The sequence below is a fragment of the Balaenoptera borealis genome (genome assembly GCF_965194805.1).
Source record: "Balaenoptera borealis genome assembly, chromosome: 2".
NCBI lineage: Eukaryota > Metazoa > Chordata > Mammalia > Artiodactyla > Balaenopteridae > Balaenoptera > Balaenoptera borealis.
The window spans coordinates 119,107,869-119,127,074 of record NC_138867.1 but is presented as its reverse complement, the minus strand read 5'-3'; the positions used below and the strand labels follow the sequence as shown (position 1 = coordinate 119,127,074).

Here is a 19,206-nt window from a genome sequence, read left to right as displayed (position 1 = left end):
CAATTTACCCTTGTTCAAATTCTATATGGGTCAAAAGAAAAAAATCCAACACATTTCCTGAATTGGTGTATTTCAGTAGTTCTCAGGATAACTTTGTAGAAAGGAATTTCAGATTTCACTGAACTTTGTATACTTAGTATACTCTCTATATTCTCTCCATATTTTTAGGTAGGTTTAAAAATTAATGAATTTTTGGTGCATATATCCTGGTTTACCCATACTTTCCTGGATGACAAAAGTAACTATCTATAGGATAATTAATATTGTCTTGGGAGGTATTAAGGGAAAATCATTCTCTTGGTTCAAGATTATGCTTAATGTAATCATAAAAAAACAAACAACCTTAAAGACCTAGTTGTAATAAAAGGACAACTTGGAATACTTATATTTATATTTGGTATTAAGTGTTTCTTTTTAACCACTATTTACAGTAAATAAGACAGTGAAAAAACTTTCCATGTACTTTTGAAGAAAATCTTAAAGAATTTAGGACCAGGTTTATTCAAATTTAAAAGAGAAATAAGCCGGACTTCCCTGGTGGCACAGTAGTTAAGAATCCGCCTGCCAATGCAGGGGACACAGGTTTGAGCCCTGGTCCAGGAAGATCCCACATGCCGCAGAGCAACTAAGCCTGTGCGCCACAGCTACTGAGCCTGTGCTCTAGAGCCTGCGAGCCACAACTACTGAAGCCTGTGTGCCTAGAGTCCGTGCTCTGCAACAAGAGAAGCCACTGCAATGAGAAGCCCATGCACCGCAACGAAGAGTAGCCCCCACTCGCGGCAACTAGAGAAAGCCCGCGCACAGCAACGAAGACCCAAGGCAGACGTAAATAAATAAATAAATTTATTAAAAAAAAAAGAGAGAGAGAGAGAAATAAGCCCATTTTACTAAAGACTAATTTTAAACAAAAACTCCCAATTTGAAGAATATTTATATTTACAAATAAGCTTTGTTTTACATTACCTGAGATTGATCTTGACAAGGTGGGGTAAGCTGAGACACATCTGTGGTAGGAACTGACAGAACATTGTTTGGATAATCCAATAGATAAGAAACAACATTAGTATGGCCACCTTTTGCAGCTTCAATGAGCATTGTTGAGCCATCCTGAGAAAAATTGACACCGTAATTAATTATTTATTAATTTCTTTTTATAATATGATTACTAAACACATTTAGTTTCTTAGCAGCTCATATAAAATCAAAACTCATTTAAACAGTAATGAATATTAATAAATATTAAGCACTAAAATATTTGAAATATATTTTAATAATGATGTATATATTATTTACTTATTTTGAAGTAGAATACCTTGAGACGATGAGTAGGGTCAGCCCCATGAGCCAAGAGTAGCTCCACAACTGCCAGGTGACCTCCTGCACATGCCAACGACACTACTGTATGATCGTTATTGGCTGTAGCCCTATTCACATTGGCACCTTCAAAGAAAAATAAACAGCAATCTTAGCAAAGCCAGTTCAGACAATGTGATTTTAAAAACTTTTTTGAAGTACAACATAGATACAAAAAAGTGCACAAATCATAAGTGTATAGTTTGAAAAATTTTCACAAAGTGAACACACTTGTGTGACCAGCACCCAGATCAAGAAACAGAACATTATCCACATACCAGAAGCCCCACTTTGTGCACCCTTTCAGTCACTACCCCGCCCTCCAATGGTAACTACTATCCTGACTTCCAAACTGGTTTTAGTTTTTGAACTTTATACGAATGAAATCATACAGTGTACTCTTTTGTGCCTGGCTTCTTTCGCTCAATATAATATTTTTGAGATTCATCCACATTGCTGTGCATAGTTGTAGTTCGTTCATTCAATATCACTTCTAAAATGAAAAATCTAGATTAATAAATACATACAGGTTAATGTGAGCACCAAATAATACCATTGTATGTAACTCTTCAAAGACATTTTTGATCTACTTCTAAAATGTGGCAGTATAGCCAGGTCTCAAAGTAGAGAAAACAGATTTTTTTAAACAGTATTTACGAGAAATGTAATTCTTCATATTGTGTATTTTAAGGGTCAGAGAGACCTGGATATGAAGAGAAGACAAAAGATTATCCAAATATGTTATCAGAAAGGCGATTTAGTAAGTTGTTCAATAGCTTTGTACAATATGACCTAAAAGAAGTCTAAATGCAAAATCTTTTCTTAGCCTCTTTTTTTGGTAAATTAATTTTGATTCACGGAAAAAAAGACCTCTCATTTTTAGTTCAACTACCTTTTACAATCCCAAAAGGACTCAACTAGATAGTTAAGACTATAGCAATGGGGACTTCCCTGGTGGTACAGTGGATAAGACTCCATGCTCCCAATGCAGGGGGCCTGGGTTTGACCCCTGGTCAGGGAACTAGATCCCACATGCACGCTGCAACTAAGAGTTCACATGCCACAACTAAGGAGCTGGTGAGCTGCAACTAAGGAGCCCGCCTGCCACAACTAAGACCCAGTGCAACCAAATAAATTAAAAAAAAAAAAAAAAAGACTATAGCAATGTTCATTCTTCCTTCTTCCTTAATTCGACATATTTTATGAAGGGAAAAATAAACCTAGGGGAAACTACTATTTATTTAATTTTCAAAAATACGCAGCTGAACCTAATCCTAACTTGTATTAAAGTACCTTTGGGAAAGGTAAGGCACACCAATAAACATCCTTACATTAGCAACATGAGATTATTTTTAAAGTTGTTAATAATAAATATAGTTGGTGGGATTGTTTAGCACTTACTACAGCCTAGAAAGGCTATAATCAATGTGTTCTTATTCCTGACAAGCCTGATTATATGCTTAGCAGGGTAGTTGCTGGGTATGATTAGGTAACTTCTTTAGGAAAGGGGCATGAGAGAACTCTAAAGGTTATCCATCTGTTTATTACTTCTGCATGGTTGAAGTAAATAGCTTTTACAGACTAAGTTATAACATTATGTAAGATATGCCTTACTTGGTAGCAAAATGTGATGTGAAGAAAATAGGCCTAGTTTTATCCAATTAAAGAAGAAAGCAAGTATATTTAAAATGATAAAATCTTACACTGCATCCTTAATGGTACAAAATGTCAGAATTCTACTGGAATATACAATAGATATAAAATGTTTATTTGAATAACGTGACAACACTTGAGTGGACCTTCCTTACAGTTTAACATCCTAAGATTTTTTTATCAGATGCCAGAGTACCTCGAAAACTACACAGAGTTAGGCTGAACCAAAAGAAATTGCTAATATTACCATCTTTGACATATACAATGACAATTTTATATGGTTCAACATAAACTGAGTTCAGCAGCATTTCACTTCTCTATAGTAAGTAGTCTTGAACTACCTCTTATCCCTCATTTGAACTTCTTTGCCTAAATATATTCTAATAATAGAATCTCTAAAAATAATAAATAACACCCTTGTGTACTTGGTTGATTTAACTGTACCATCAACAACAGTAGCAGACTTTCTCTCCTCCACCCTTCCCCATTTCCAGCAGAACTGCCTTAAGTGCTGAACAATACTGTATCTACTAAATATAGCTGGACATTTTACCTTTGACTTTTCCAACTTTGGGGAGTAACCATATACTCTTTGGTTGATGAAAACTTCAAACTCAAAACTAATAAACAGGACTTCCCTGGTGGTCCAGTGGTTAAGAATCTGCCTTCCAATGCAGGGGACGCAGGTTCGATCCCTGGTCAGGGAGTTGGGATACCCCGTGCCGCGGGGCAACTAGGCCCCTGCGCCACAACTACTGAGCTCGCGAGCCTTAACTAGAGCCCACGCGCCGCAAACTACAGAGCCCACGTGCCCTGGAGCCTGTGCGCCACAAATAGAGAGAGAGAAAAAAAAACCCACACGCGGCAACGAAAGATCCCGCATGCCTCAACAAAGATCCTGTGTGCCACAACTAAGACCCAATGCAGCCAGGAAAAAAAACACCTAATAAAGATCCCAGCAAAGTACCTTATGAACTCTGCCTCCTAATAAAATACAGCAACAAAAGACTGGAATACAATACTTATACTATAGATAAAGTAGCTTTAACAGAAATTGCAACAGTTTAGGAACTTTTTTCAGAAGTTGTACCTTCTTGGAAATGCACACTTGTACTTTCTTTACCTTTGCTAATAAGAAACTGCACGGTGCACAAATGGCCAGCTCTCGCAGCTTTCATCAAAGGTGTTCTTCCACCTTCAGATTCATGTTCCTAGTAAAGAAACATAAAATAATCCATCAGTGCCAATTCATTAACCATCTATTTTTAACACTTAGTATCAATGACATAAGAAATAATGAAGATTTAATACTTACTCAACGCAGTCACTTATGTTACCTACCTCAATTCCTCCAAAATACAGGATTAATTTCAGTCCACATTAGATGGTGTAACTTTCTAAGAGCAAGTTCAGTTTTACATACCAAACAATAAACATTAAGGATAAGACTTATGTTTAGTTTGATCCCCAAAGAGAAGTAACTGCATCTTTCTAATACTAAGGTTAAAAAGATATTTCCCTAACTATTCATCTCAACTATGAAAAAGGAACCTTAATTTTGTGAGGTGATTTTGAGGATCTCATCATATCAGAAGCCAATAAGAGATCTATCAAAGGAGAGAAACCAATCTCTGAAGAAAAACACTATGGTATTTCAGGAGTAAAGGGAAAAGGAAAAAAGAAAAATACAAAAGAGCTGATTATTTTTTAGAGTAGAAATTAAATGCTTGAATAGTCAAAGGCAAAAGAAGCAGTCTTACAATAGTAGGAAGATTGTTATCCTTCCTAGCAAGTTTGTCAGCAAGAGGAATGAATGAGAAAACAGCTTCTCAAGCATCCTAATATCAAATGCCACTAAAAAAAGCTTGCTTGTATGGTAAGTAGTACTGCCTGTTGGGAGTACTCTGAACTCTTACTACATTCATCTAAGTATTAAAATGTAGCTGACACACAGCTTTTACGAAAAGTTCTCTCAACTATCCCCTCACTATGTATGCAAACATTAATTTCTGTTGTTCTGGTCCTCTTTTGTTACTAAGAAAAACTTGATAAAGAACAGTGATTTCTTCTAATTAACTCAGCAAATCCTTTAGCTACCACACAGTCAACTAGTCTACTTACATAACTATATCTCACTACAACTTTGGCAAACTAACAATAAGAATAGATTGTCAACCCAATGGAAACTTTAAACTGGACTGCAGTGACAGGAATTCCACTCTAAAAGAAGTTCTTTTCTTTTATCTTGATAGTGTAGAATTCTCAACCTCCTAGTTTATGTTTTGATTTTTGTTATGCATATTGATTAGACAACAATCTTTATTAACTCTAAGGTATGGAGGATGAATAACTATAGACAATGCCAACATAATTTGGCTTTAGAATGAATTTTGAACTTATATTCAAATGTAGGTAAATCTAATATTCTGGCAATTTACTTCAAACAAAACGGAATACACATCATGAAGAGCTTACTCAGAAAGACCTAGAAAGTTGTGTCAACACACTACATGCTGGAGTTGTTGTATCAACTACACACTGGAAAGAAATTGCTCCTTTAGCAACTGCTATTTCCCCTCCTGTTTCAGGGCCATTTTGCTTAAGCTGCTCTCTCTTCCCTGTAACACTTCTTTGTTAGCTCCTTTTCATCCTTGACTGTCTCAAGTTAAGTGTTATTTCCTCAAGGAAGAACTTCCTGAACATTCTTGACTAGATCACTTTTCCTACTATTGACTTACAGTTCTACGAACTGCTCCTTCATAAGTTCCAATCACATATTAGTTTGTGTAACTATTTGGGTAACATGTCCACCACTCAAGTATAAGCTTCATGAGAAAAGCAATCATGTCCATTTTTGCTTACCATTATATACCTAATGTCTAAAACAATGAAGTACTTGAACACTGTTTACCAAGAAGGAACCTAAGCATATATGACCTCTCAAATCTTCCCTTTCATAGAAATGAAGTTTGAAGTTTAAATTTTCTACTAGGTAAATAAGAGAAAGAGAAGTTAATTTTGAGAATGGTAGCTAAACTTAGAGTAAGACATTCATTACCTTCATTTGATAATACATTATTACTAGATCATGGGTGGGCAATACTAATGTCACTTTTCCTTTTTTTTTCTTTCTTATCTCTTTAGCCTGGCAGTGACACCCATCAATGCAACTAGTAGTGGCAAAGACAAAAGATTCTGAAAGCCCTGTTTAGAATAAACTTTTAAAGTAACTGTTAGTTCTGTATATTTAAAATATTCCCATAGCTGTTAAAAATAAGAAATCAGAAACTATAATCCCAAGATGCTCACTCCAAGTGAAATTTCAAAATTCAACATACTAATAAAATTTTGGAAATAAAAGGTGTTAAAAGCTGCCTATTTTATTTTCCTCCCTATAAATATACATTCATTCCTTTGGTTTTGAACAATATGTTTGAGGAAACAGTTGATACGATAATACTACAACTTTATAATGTATTTATAATATTTCTTGTCCTAAAATTAATAATGTATATCCCACAACACATACCATTTGTCCCAAAATATCTGACCACTGAATCCTTCTTTTAGGATAGGAACCAAATTTGTCTATACAGCTGACCCTTGAATAACATGGGTTTGAACTGCGTAGGTCCATTTATATGTTGATACCTAAGTTCTACACTACACGATCACAGGGATGCAGAACCCCGCACAACATGGGTAGATGTGAAGTTATATGTGGATTTTCCAAAGCACAGGTGGGCGTCCCAACCCCCACGTCGTTCAAGGGTCAACTGGCTACTTACTTATGAATGTTGGATTTATTATTTCAGCCAATATTTGTTCAATATCAATAAAATTTTAGGATACGAATTATGATTATTTCCTTCATAAACAAAGAAAATTATTTTTCAAGGCTACAAACTTAGGTATTGTGCAGTTTGACCTTTTTTCTTTCTTCTTTTTGGATAACAGCTAGAATAATATAGGGATTATCTATTCCTTGAACATTTGGTAAAACTCACCTATAAATCCATCTGGGATCCTCTTACCTTCATTAGATGGATGGTTTTGAACTACTGACTCAATTTGTGAAATGGTTGTTTTATTGAGGTATACGATTCTAGAATCTTTTTTTTTTTAGGTCATGCAGCGAGGCTTGCGGGATCTTAGTTCCTCCACCAGGGATTGAACCTAGGCCCTCGGTAGTGAAAGCACAGAGTCCTAACCACTGGACCGCCAGGGAATCCCCTTGAATCATTTTTGATAATTGATATTTATAGAAAAAAATCAGTATTCATTTCATCTAAGTATTCAAACTGATTGTTCATATTGCCTTATGAATTTTAAAGTTCTCTACTATATCATACAGTTATAACTCCCTTTAAGGTTCTATCATATACCTTTTGCCCTTTTGAAAAAAGCTGGGCTTATTTTATCTATCTCAGAATTTTTTTAAAATCAGCTTTTATTTTGCTGTTTATCCTTATTTTTTCTTTTTTTAACTCCATTTTTTTTGTTGTTTACTATTCTATTAACTTTTTAAAAATGTTATGTCCTTCCTTCTTTGTGCTATTGTTCTTTTACTAGCTTCATTTACTTTCATTACATACACACACACACACACACACACACACACACACACACACACACACACAATTTTCCTTCTAAGGACCACTTTAGCTGTACCCTCTCACCCAAGTTTTGATGTGTAGTTTTGGTGATAACATCTATTTTGCAATTTTTACTGTGATTGCCTTTTTAACTCATGAATTATGTAAAAGTATTTTTCCTCATTTTCTAGTTATATGGGATTTTAAAAAATAAGGTCTTATTGTTAATTTGTAATTTTAAAAAAACAGAGATCAGAGAATGTAGTTCATATGATTAAGAAGTTTGTTTTAAAGACTCTTTTGTGGCCTAAAACATGCACCAGATTTACACATATTCAATGCACTGGAAAATAACATATTCCATATTTATTGGAAACAAAATGATAGCTCTCTATTTATAGGAGCAAACTTGATTTTTCTATTCTTAACAATCGCTTTATGTATTTGATCTATCAGTTTCATAGAGAAGTGTGGGAAAAAATCCTATCATTACAAATGTAGAGCTAATTTTCTTGTAACTTTGTAATTTTCTATTTTAATTGGAGGGTAGATGTTAGTTACTGATTAGTAACTGATTGTTATACTAGCTGGAGGAGCATTTATTTATCTCTAAAAATAATTTTGGTTTAAAATTACATTTTGCCTGATATTAATATTGCCTTACATAACTTTTTCCATTACTTTGTCAACCTTTCCCTGTCATTTTGCTTTAGATCTTTCTCCTGAAAACAGAATTTGCTAGATTTTGATTTTGAATCTAATTCATGTCTGTGCCCTTTTAACAACGGAGTTCAATAGGTTTATATTTGCTCTGATTAATAATATATTTTTGTAAAAAAGAATCTTTAAAGTTATTCAGTACCTGATTCTTCACTCCTGAATAACACAAGGATTCTAGCGTGGCTTTTGAACTTTCTAACATATCCTGCTGAATTTCATACTATTGCTGTCTAGATTTTTAGTACTACTTTGGTTTTAAGCATAAAAATTTAGGTTTTATACTCACAAATTTGTATTTATAATATATTTTACCAATTTCTGTGCTTACCGTAGCTTCCTGCATCCCACGCCTTCCTCCAGGGTTTTTTCTCCTTTTTGATGTACATAACTTTTAGTAGTTCTTTTGGCAAGGGTCTGAGGTGGTAAACTCTTATTCTTTGTAGATCTGAAAATATGCTTATTTTTCCTTCTTTGGAATGTTAGTTGAGTATAGAATTCTATATTGTGTTATTTTCTTCTGTTTTTTTGGGGGGGGGGGTGGCTGCGTTGGGTCTTCGTTGCTGCGCACGGGCTTTTTCTCTAGTTGTGGCGAGCGGGGCTGCTCTGCGTTGCAGTGTGCAGGCTTCTCATTGTGGTGGCTTCTCTTGTTACAGAGCATGGGCTCTAGGTGCACGGGCTTCAGTAGTTGTGGCACACAGGCTCTAGAGCGCAGGCTCAGTAGTTGTGGCACACGGACTTAGTTGCTCTGCAGCATGTGGGATCTTCCCGGACCAGGGCTCAAACCCGTGTCCCCTCTGTTGGCAGGTGGATTCTTAACCACTGCGCCACCAGGGAAGTCCCTCTTCTGGTATTTTGAGGATATTACTCTCCATCGTTTTCTGTGATTATTATTGCTGATGAGAATCTACCATCAAAAATTTAATTGTTGTTCCTTTGAGAATAATTCATTTTTCCTCCAATAGCTTTTAAGATTTTTCTTTATCCTTAAAATTCTGCAGTACCATTTGTTCTCCTTAGCAATTATTTTTCAATCAAGGATTCATGTCAGGCTTCAGTTCTAGAAAATTCTCCATCATTTTCTCTTCAAGCTTTGCCTCTGCCTTCTATTTCTAGCCTCTCTTTCAGAAACTTCATATATATATATATATATATGGTCATATATATATATATGGTCAAATATATATGGCCTCTCAATTTCTCTTTCCTATTTTCCATCTCTTTACCTTTGTGCTGTATTATTTATTTTATCATTTGATTCATTAATTCTTTATTCAACTGTCCAATATACTGTTTATCCTATATATTTAGTTTTTATTTCCACAATTTTCTCTCCTGAAAGTTTAAATGTTTTATTTCGTATCTATCTGTTCTTAATTCATAATCATCAGCTTTTGTTTCATTGCCTCACATTGTTTTATGGCTATTGTTCATAGTTTAAAATAAGCATGCTTAAAATCTTTGATTCAAGTCTTTTATTTCAATTTCCTTGGGCCTGTATTCTCCTGTGCTGCTGCTTTTTGTTTGCTTGCATTTTGACTATCTCTCTTCATGTAGATTTGCTCCTGAGCTTTATAATTTTTTTATTTGAAAAAGCTCATTTTGCATGGGAGTTGTTTTTTTTCTTTTATTTCCATCCACAAACTTATCCCTTCTCATTAGATGGTCTAAAAGTTACCTCAGTCTGGTCCATTTCAGAAGTAGCTCTTTCCTTGGCAACTTAAGCTTCTTATCCCATGAAGTTATTTCTGTTCTTCTCACTAAATCAAATAATGATGCCCTCCAAGTTCTTAGTTACAATGTTGTCTTTGCAGCTTCCCTCTATGAAGAACAACTTGCTAATTTCTAACTGCCACTCTGGGCAGTTGCTTGGAGCTTTTTTTCCATGTTGCTTCACAGGCTGGGCAATAAGACTACATCTATTGGCCAGTTCCATGTGAGATGCATTCAGTCCCTATTCCCTTATAGATGATGAAATTCCAGCCCCCAGCGCCCATTTTTTTTTAGGTTTAATTCTCCTTGGGCCTACAGCTTCAGCTGTGGATCCAGGGTCCGTTTCCAGTCCACAGAGTTCATTGGTCTTGTCTCTGAGTATAGCTATATATTTTTAGTTTAGTTTGCTTTTCTCCCATATTTTATTTATTAGATCTATGTACTTGAATGACAGAGAGCAGAGAGGTTTGAAAATATACTAACAGTGACTTTACTTTCTTGACTGGAAGTCATTTGTTACTTATATTTAAACAACTTTGAGATAGGACTCATTCAACATACAATAACCTAGAAAGAAAGAACTTGGCCTTTAAAAAAAAAGTGTATTAGGAGTTTTGTGTATTGCACAGATAGTTTTAAGGATCAAGAAAAAATTGATAAAAGTGTTCCAGCTTTAAGTAGTAAAGTTTTAAAATATGTATATATGCTACTCCTTAATAAAAAGTTATTTAAAAAGCAGGAGGTCCTATTTAGTTTATTAAGGTAAACTAATCACCAACGGTTGAAATATACTGATAAGTGGATAATCAGAGTTTATAAGCCCGCTAAAATCTTGTCCATAAAAAATGCACTGCAAAGTTCTCGTTCTGATGCATAAGCATTATGAGAAAAAAGGTGCATTTTTTTTCTATTTGGCTTTAGATAACAAAATTTAATTTTAGATTAAGGCTTTTTTTCTTTAAAATAAATTGATTTCCTTTAAAACCACAGTCCTGGGCAACCAAGGTATATATCGAAGATTGTAACTATATCACAGAGCCAGTGTTTCTTGGAGTTGAAGGAGGACATGGTCTAGGGGGAAGGACCAGAATCAGAGGAGAGGAGAGGGAGGCCGTTTTATACTATATATGTAACTAAAGGATTCTTACACTCTCCCCTAGGGGATATGTTCTTCCAACCCACCACTGTATATTAATCACTAATTTAGTGATCTGTTACTGATCAGATTCATATCCCTCAGCAGAACTGAGATGGAAAAAGATTAAGAGGCACTGTTTTAGGGTTTGTGTTTAGCTCAGTTTCTAAAAACCACAAGTAACAAAGACAAAAACCAAGCTTACTCAGTTTGGAAGAAGGAAGAATGATAATAAAGCAAAGGTTGGAAAAGAACACAACTCAGCAATGATGCAGAATAATCTACAGACTCTAGCAATGTCTCAAAGTGTGGAATATAGAGGACTTATGAGAATCTCTTGGGATATCATTTAAAATGCAGACTCCCCATTTCAGATCTGCTGAATCTGAACCTCTAAAAGTGGGGCTACAAACCTCAATTTTAAAAAGTATCCCAAGTCTTGAGACTTACAGCTAGAGAGACAGATTTAAAATCACATTTTCTTTAACAAATCCAGGGAGAAAAAATTAACTTTATCTGAACTAACACTCAGCTTTACATTCTTGATAGGAGCCACAGCTATTACATAAACTGAGTAAAAGTTTACATTTTCACATAGTATTTTGTGAAAGAAATTTATTTACTTTCTTCAAAGTAGAATGAATATGTAACAACTTCTCATTCCAAAAGCCAATAAAAAAGATATTTAATAAGCATTATGGTTAAGAGTGGCTTGACACTGAAAAATTTATTTTAGATGGCCTAAATTAATTGTGAAGCAATCACAACTTATTCCTAATTTAAAAATTAAGCACTGCTCCTGAGTGTAAACAAATCTCTCTGGATTACAATGGATATTAAATTTGCTTGAATTCTAAAAGCATCAGGCACAAATTCCACACATTTCTTTTTTCAAAAGAAATGTTTGTTTATCAACTAGTATTCACCTTGTTAAAAAACAATCCTAGAACGAGGTTACATGAAAGGATTTTAAGAAGAAAATTTTAATTTTATAGAAATTAGGGCATGAGCAATATAGTAAATGTTTCACTAAACTGTTTTTTTGTTGTTGTTTATTTGAGGATTATATAGAAAAAAATCCAATATATCACCCTAAATCTGAGTTTCAGATTTTTGTTGAACAAAGTTGAATACAAAGGGCTTTATGACTGAGACTTTCTCTCTGGGTTATCTTAACTCTCTCAATAAGGGAGAATGCAAAAAAACTATCTGAATAAGAAAATCTATTTTAACCTAAGAGATTTTTTTTTTTTTAGGAATACCACATAAAAAGAATACTAAGGAAGCAAACTACTAGCAATGTAAATCTCTTTTTATTGGAACTTCATAATCTTTTTCAATCGAAGAGGATTTCCTTTGTCACCCAACAGGGTCCTGGAACTTCTTGGCTGGAATTCAGATATCCAGAGTTCTGGTTACCTACATCATCTATTCTTTATGTAGTAGCTTACAAGCATCAAAGGCCACCCTCACCTGATGCTTGGCCGGATCTATGCCCTCCAAAATAGTCTTCATGTCCTCCTGCTTGTCCTGTGAAAGGAAAAAGAAGAACTCACGGATCTTATTCCAAAAACGAAAATCACATTTGGCCATGAAGACCTTGTGACCAGTACTTCAGGTGCTGGGCTTTATTAACTCAGGATCTTCAACTAAAAAGATTCTCATCTGTAGAGACCATAATCTCATGAACAGAGTATGATTTTTAAGTATGATAATATGGTTCTCTACCAATATAACTTCAATATAAACCTTAACATATGCAGACATAATTCTGCTAAAGTTTTTGAACTCATGCCTTTATCTCCAAATACAACTAAAACCACAGAAAATAGAGCAGTATCTTAATATCTAACCAAGGAAAATAATTAAATCAAAAGATTTGCGAATATCAGAAGCTGAGAGATAAAAGTAGGAAAAATACTGTAAGATGATTAAATAGTTCTGTAGTACCTCCTCCCCCCATTATAAATGCACTTAGCGCTCACACTTTTCAACTAAAACAGGAGACTTGAAAGAACTTGCGATGGAATATCTGTATTTTCTCTAGATCTAGTCTCGAGACAGGGAGAAAGTACTCAAAGATGAGACAGGGAGATGGTTGAAGAAACAGTAATAAGAATTGCAATCACTGACCAGGATCAACTGTATCTCCAAATAAAAGAAATGTGGCCTAGAGAAGGCTTCACCCTAAGTCACTCCTACCTCCTACCCTGGATGATATGCTTACCCTAAGGGGATGCATGTTCCTATGGTAGAGATTTGGTGAGAAAGTATTCTGAGTCAACTCTATGATTTGAAGAAGCTGACTGTTAAAGCTCACTTCTCCCTTCCTCATCCCCATATGATTTTCAACAAAGACAAGCTCCATTCAAATAAGAATAAATAAGCACAAAGTATCCAACACAGAACCTATTAAGAAGTTCCTACAAAAATAGAAACAAAATTTTAGTCAAATATTCCCTTGTACTTTCAAAAATATTAAAGAGAATATGAACGCTTTAACTAGTGGAACAAAGTGATATAACAGCAAGAGGAAACTTAAAAGTGAGTTGGGGGTACTTCCCTGGTGATGCAGTGGTTAAGAATCTGCCTGCAAGGCAGGGAACACGGGTTCCAGTCCTGGTCCAGGAAGATCCCACATGCCGCGGAGCAACTAAGCCCGTGCGCCACAACTACTGAGCCTGCACTCTAGAGCCCATGAGACACAGTTACTGAGCCTGTGTGCCACAACTACTGAAGCCCACTCACCTAGAGCCCGTGCTCCATAACAAAGAGAAGCCACCACAATGAGAAGCCCGTGCACTGCAACGAAGAGTAGCCCACGATCACTGCAAATAAAGAAAGCCCGCACACAGCAACGAAGACCCAATGCAGCCATAAATAAATAAATAAATTTATTTTTAAAATAAATTTATTTTTTAAATAAATTTATTTTTTAAATAAATAAATAAATGTCCATTGACAGATGAATGGATTAAAAAAAAAAAAAAAAGAATCTGCCTGCCAATGCAGGGGACACGGGTTCGAGCCCTGCTCCAGGAAGATCCCACATGCAACAGAGCAAGTACGCCCGTGCACCACAACTACTGAGGCTGCGAGCCACAACTACTGAAGCCCACGCACCTAGAGCCTGTGCTCTGCAACAAGAGAAGCCACCACAATAAGAAGCCTGTGCACTGCAATGGAGACCCAACACAGCCAAAAACAAATAAATAAATAAATTTATCAGGAAAAAAAAGTGAGTTGGAAGAGCTCAGAAGTTCTGCTAAAGTTTTTGAACTCATGCCTTTATCTCCAAATACAACTAAAACCACGGAAAATAGAGCAGTATCTTAATATCTAACCAAGGAAAATAATTAAATCAAAAGATTTGCGAATATCAGAAGCTGAGAGATAAAAGTAGGAAAAGATACCAAGTAATGATGAAACCACGAAAACCACGTTAGAAGCAGCAACAAGTATACAGAAAAAATAGTGACCTGGTGGATGGGTTTAAGAAAGAAACAATACAGAGGAAAAGGACAAAGAACTGAAAAGAATCAGACATAAAGATAATAAGGGAGATTCAATATATGGATAATAAACGTCCCAGAAGAAAATAGAACAGAAAAAGAAGTATTCAAGGCTGTAATAGAAAAAAACTGGAGAAGGATGATGAGGAGGAGAAAGAAAAGGAGAGGGGAGAGAGGATGAACTAAAATCTTTAAATAGAAAGCACTCACGGTTTTCCAGGAAAAACTATTATAAAATAATAAACACTAAGACACATCCTGGGGAAATCATAGAGGTTTAAGTATAATGAACGAATCTTATGATAATCCGGGCAGAAAGGAAATCACTTACATATAATGGGGAATATTCTAGCAGGCTTTGGCAATATTTAACAGTAGAATAGAGGGCTTAGAATTTTGAGGGGAAAAAACACATGATTCATTAATTTTATATTTGGCTACATTCATTTATAAATACAACATACAGTAATATCAAAAATGCAAGCACCTGTGAATTCCTTTTTTTGGTTGAGGAAAGTAAATTCAAAACAAAATACCAGTATCAGCCAGCCAAAAGGTGAGTCAAGTTCAGGAAATCAGGAATTCAGAGTCTACATAATATGAAAGACTAGTAAGGTAAACATGAATCCACCTAAATATACAGTTAAAGTTTAACAACTTTGAGAAATAATAGGGTCATAAAACAGAATGTAAATGTTATAAAATCATGATAATGTAATAAAAAAATAACTCATGAAAATCCTATGGTGGAAGACACATTAATCTCCTCTTCAGAATGGAGTCAATAAACATTGTCTAAATATTTGATTTTAAAAAAATCAGTTTTTTTTAAAGAAATTAACAAAATATTTCAAAATTTGCATTTGTAAATGATGTCTGAATAAATACTTTTCCAGGAAGTAACTTTATACCTGTGTTTTATATAGTTCAACAATTAGTTCAGCAATTAGTGAGCAGCTCATAGGGCTACTTGGAACACAGGGATTTTTTTAGATAAAAGAAACATGGGGACTATGATCAGAGATTAGAAAATTAAAACCATAAAAAAAGGAAGGAAGGAAGAAGGGAAGGGAAGGGAAGGGAGGGAGGGAGGGAGGAAGGAAGGAAGGAAGGAAGGAAGGGGAAATCTAACTCATGTTAATGAGAATATAAGAATCAGGAGACCTCAATTGTTAGTAGAAGAATAGACTAGTTCAGCATTTTTGTACAGTTTCGCAGCAGCTATCAAACTTTTAGATGTGGACCCTCTGAAAACCGGCAATTTCACTTCTAGGAATTTATCCCTATATTCGCAAAAGTAGCAAAGATACGTAAATGTGCATAACAATATTTAGTGCAGTACCATTTGTAGTATTTAAAAATTATAATAACCCAGGTGTTTATGAATAAATAAATGGTTAATAAATTATATAGAACACTAGGTACCTGTGAAAAAGAATGAGAAATCTTAGGAATTGACAGAAAAATATTATATTAAAAAGAAAAAAGTTTCAGAACAGTATATGTGGTAACAAATCTATTCATATAAAAAAGACATATAGCCCACATACACAGAATATATATATATGCTTGAGTGTATAGAAATGTTCAGAAAGACACACAACATATTGCTTAAATTAAAAAAAAATCTTACAAAAGAGGATATAGAAAAGAAATAGAAATCCTCTATTTCCTAAGATTTAATATAGATAACAAACTGATCCTTCAGAATTTTTGTTTCATTTAAGGTAAGTCCATATCAAATCTAATTTCCAGGATTAAGAACCAGAGGGTGCTAATGTATCCATGTCCAAATCACCCAGTTTCCACTAGTTCAACTATTCTAGGAAAACGCCCCCCAAAGTTCATTTGGCTAGAACACAGTCTAAGAAAAGCAACAAGGGTCAAAGAGCTTACTTTACGGTTAGGGAGGAAAATCAGTGATAGACCAGTACAACATATTCAAGGGGCGCAATTTACTCAGTGCAGAAGTGCTTCGATTTTCATTCCAACATTAAAAATAATAAACCTTTAAAAGTTATGATCAACTCTACAGAGAAAATTAGTATACTAAAAATCAAAATTCTATTTCAGTAAGGAATTATACAAAGCACTAAGCATTAAATAGAATATGTGTTTCTTTCAAGATGTAAAATTTCATCATACATATATAAAATATCTCTGGAAGGATACAAGAAATGAACAACACTGATTGCCAACAGAGAGGGAAACTGGGTGCCCATGGGACATTTTATACTCTATGAATTTTGAACCATGTAAAAGTGTTACATATTACCTATTTAAAAATAAGAAAAAATATAACTGATTTGCATAGGACCAGCTATTACTCAATATGGCAAAGACCCAGGATTAGTAACACTGTGTGCCCACCACACTTCTTTAGGTTGGTTCTATTTATTTTCTTTGATCTACTGCATCTAAAGCAGATTTATTATGAGCTGAAAGAAAGAAACCATGTCCTATCTTGTCCTTGGAAAAACCTCTCCGTCTTCCACCCCTATTTTCAAGGTGGCTAACATCTCAAAGTAAAATGGTATTTCTAAACTCCTTGTCTCTCACTGGGCATTACCTATGTATACTTGAAAGCCAAAGCTGAAAAAACAATCCTAAAGAAAGGAAATTTTGAAAAGTTTGAAGGCATATAAGATGAGAAGAAGAGGATGTAACAAAAGTTTATTCTGCTACTCAAAATAAAGTTTAACCAAAGGAAAAGAAGAATAAATTCGTAATTGAACAATTCCAAAGATAACTGGAGAGATTTTATTCTTAAGAAAATAGTTTACTTACAATAAAAATCCATGTTAAGGAAACTCTTCCTACTTCTTTGACAGTATTTAAGTAGGATAAAATACTGATAGTAAAAAGATAGGGTGGGAGAGAGAATGATTTAGCATTATAATGCCAAATTATTCTTTACTGGGGTGGCCTTACCACATTACTGTGTTTTCTAGGGATTAGTAACTTTTATCTATTAAAATATTTTATAATAAGCTAAATCTGCTAATTATTCATTATAAATAATGCCCAAAATTAAGAAATTTAAGATACATTTAATATACCCAAAGATTTTAAGAGATAGAATAATTTGTGTAACACATCACTATTATTAATTATGACTCACACCTTAAAATTTCATTTTCTTCAAGGATCCCATAGCACTTTACACACTGTTGGGCTAAGTACTCATCTAGTCCATCTGATACCTCCAAACAGGTAGCTAGTTAACCTGTTCTTTAAAAATCATAAAATTAGATTTCTTAAGCCACGTCATTAAAGATCTGGTCCAAACCCCTCATAAAATAAAGGAAAGGGGGGAGATGAGAAAGAAAAACAAAAGAAGGCTAGGGAATCTAAGTGATTTGCCCTAGGACACCCAGCATAGCCAAAGAAAGAATATTTACAGGATTTGGGTAAAATAGTCCAGAAAATAACACTAGATTTCATTTTACAGATGAGAATATTGAGGCAACTATTTACTTATACATCAGTGATCTGATGGCTATGATGAAAATTCCGGTGTCTTGTCTAATGTTCAGTAGCATCTCTAATGTTGAGTTCTTTCTAAATAACTAAGTGTAGCCTTTGTCACTCATTAGCCCTCCATTCAGATACAGGATTACAGGATGCCTTCCACAGGTATTTCTTCCTTTTAGTAGATTTACTTTCAAATAGCAATGAAGGCCTGTAACATGCTAAAGTGGGTCATAAAAAATCTTTACGTGAACACAACTAGAATGTATTTACCTTCTCTAATATCTATGTCAGTTGTTTATTATGGAAAATACTACTTGAGTTCCTCTTCTAGAAATGAAAGGCCAAGGAGCTGTAGACAAGGAAGGAATACTAATTTACGGGATTTATATATCACTCTCCCTTTCCAACCTTAGCTTTGTTGGCAAATACATGTGAAGGAAATTCCACAGATGACAAATATTTCTTTTATCTCAACAAATGCATCAAATTTTAGTGCTGAAATTAACATGTCATGATGAAAAGAGAAAGATTCCATCATCTTTACAAATGGTTTGAAAACCAGAAACACCACCAAATCAAAGCAACTCTGTACAAACTTCAAGTTATAAGTAAGTACTAGGGATGTATTATACAACATGATAAATATAATACTGCTGTATGTTAAATATGAAAGTTGTTAAGAGAGCAAATCCTAAGAGATCCCATGACAAGGAATAAATTTTTTTTCTATTTCTTTAATTTTGTATCTATATGAGATGATAGAGGTTCTTAAATTTATTGTGATAATCACAAGTTAAACTTATATAGTACTGTATGTCAATTATATCTTAATAAACCTGGAAGAAAAAAATAAAATAAAATAAAAACACAACAAAAACTCCTACTATATATATATATATATATATTTTTTTTTTTTTTTAAACAGAAAAACAAAACAACACTGACATGTTAACCAACACTGTTGCCACCTAAACATCCTATCATTAGGGCCTTTGGAAACTCTGACCTGATGCAGTCATCTTTCATAGAGATGGATCATCTCTATAACAATAAC

General features: G+C 34.4%; 1 protein-coding gene across 6 annotated transcripts in view; it reads right to left on the bottom strand.

The window, feature by feature from the left end:
• Positions 1-19,206, bottom strand: part of LOC309622637 (ankyrin repeat and KH domain-containing protein 1) — a gene marked incomplete at its 3' end in the record, with an annotated part of 115,657 nt that overhangs the window by 41,997 nt on the left and 54,454 nt on the right. For 3 of the 6 annotated variants that reach the window (XM_082378610.1, XM_082378611.1, XM_082378612.1), the window contains exons 11-14: positions 12,640-12,696; positions 4,130-4,217; positions 1,313-1,440; positions 964-1,107 (exon numbers count right to left, since the gene is read on the bottom strand). In XM_082378610.1, the coding sequence (XP_082234736.1) occupies positions 964-1,107; positions 1,313-1,440; positions 4,130-4,217; positions 12,640-12,696 (417 nt within the window). Of the gene's footprint in view, positions 1-963; positions 1,108-1,312; positions 1,441-4,129; positions 4,218-8,852; positions 12,697-19,206 lie in introns of those variants that run through there. The other 3 variants (XM_082378614.1, XM_082378613.1, XM_082378615.1) reach the window with 2 other exon arrangements.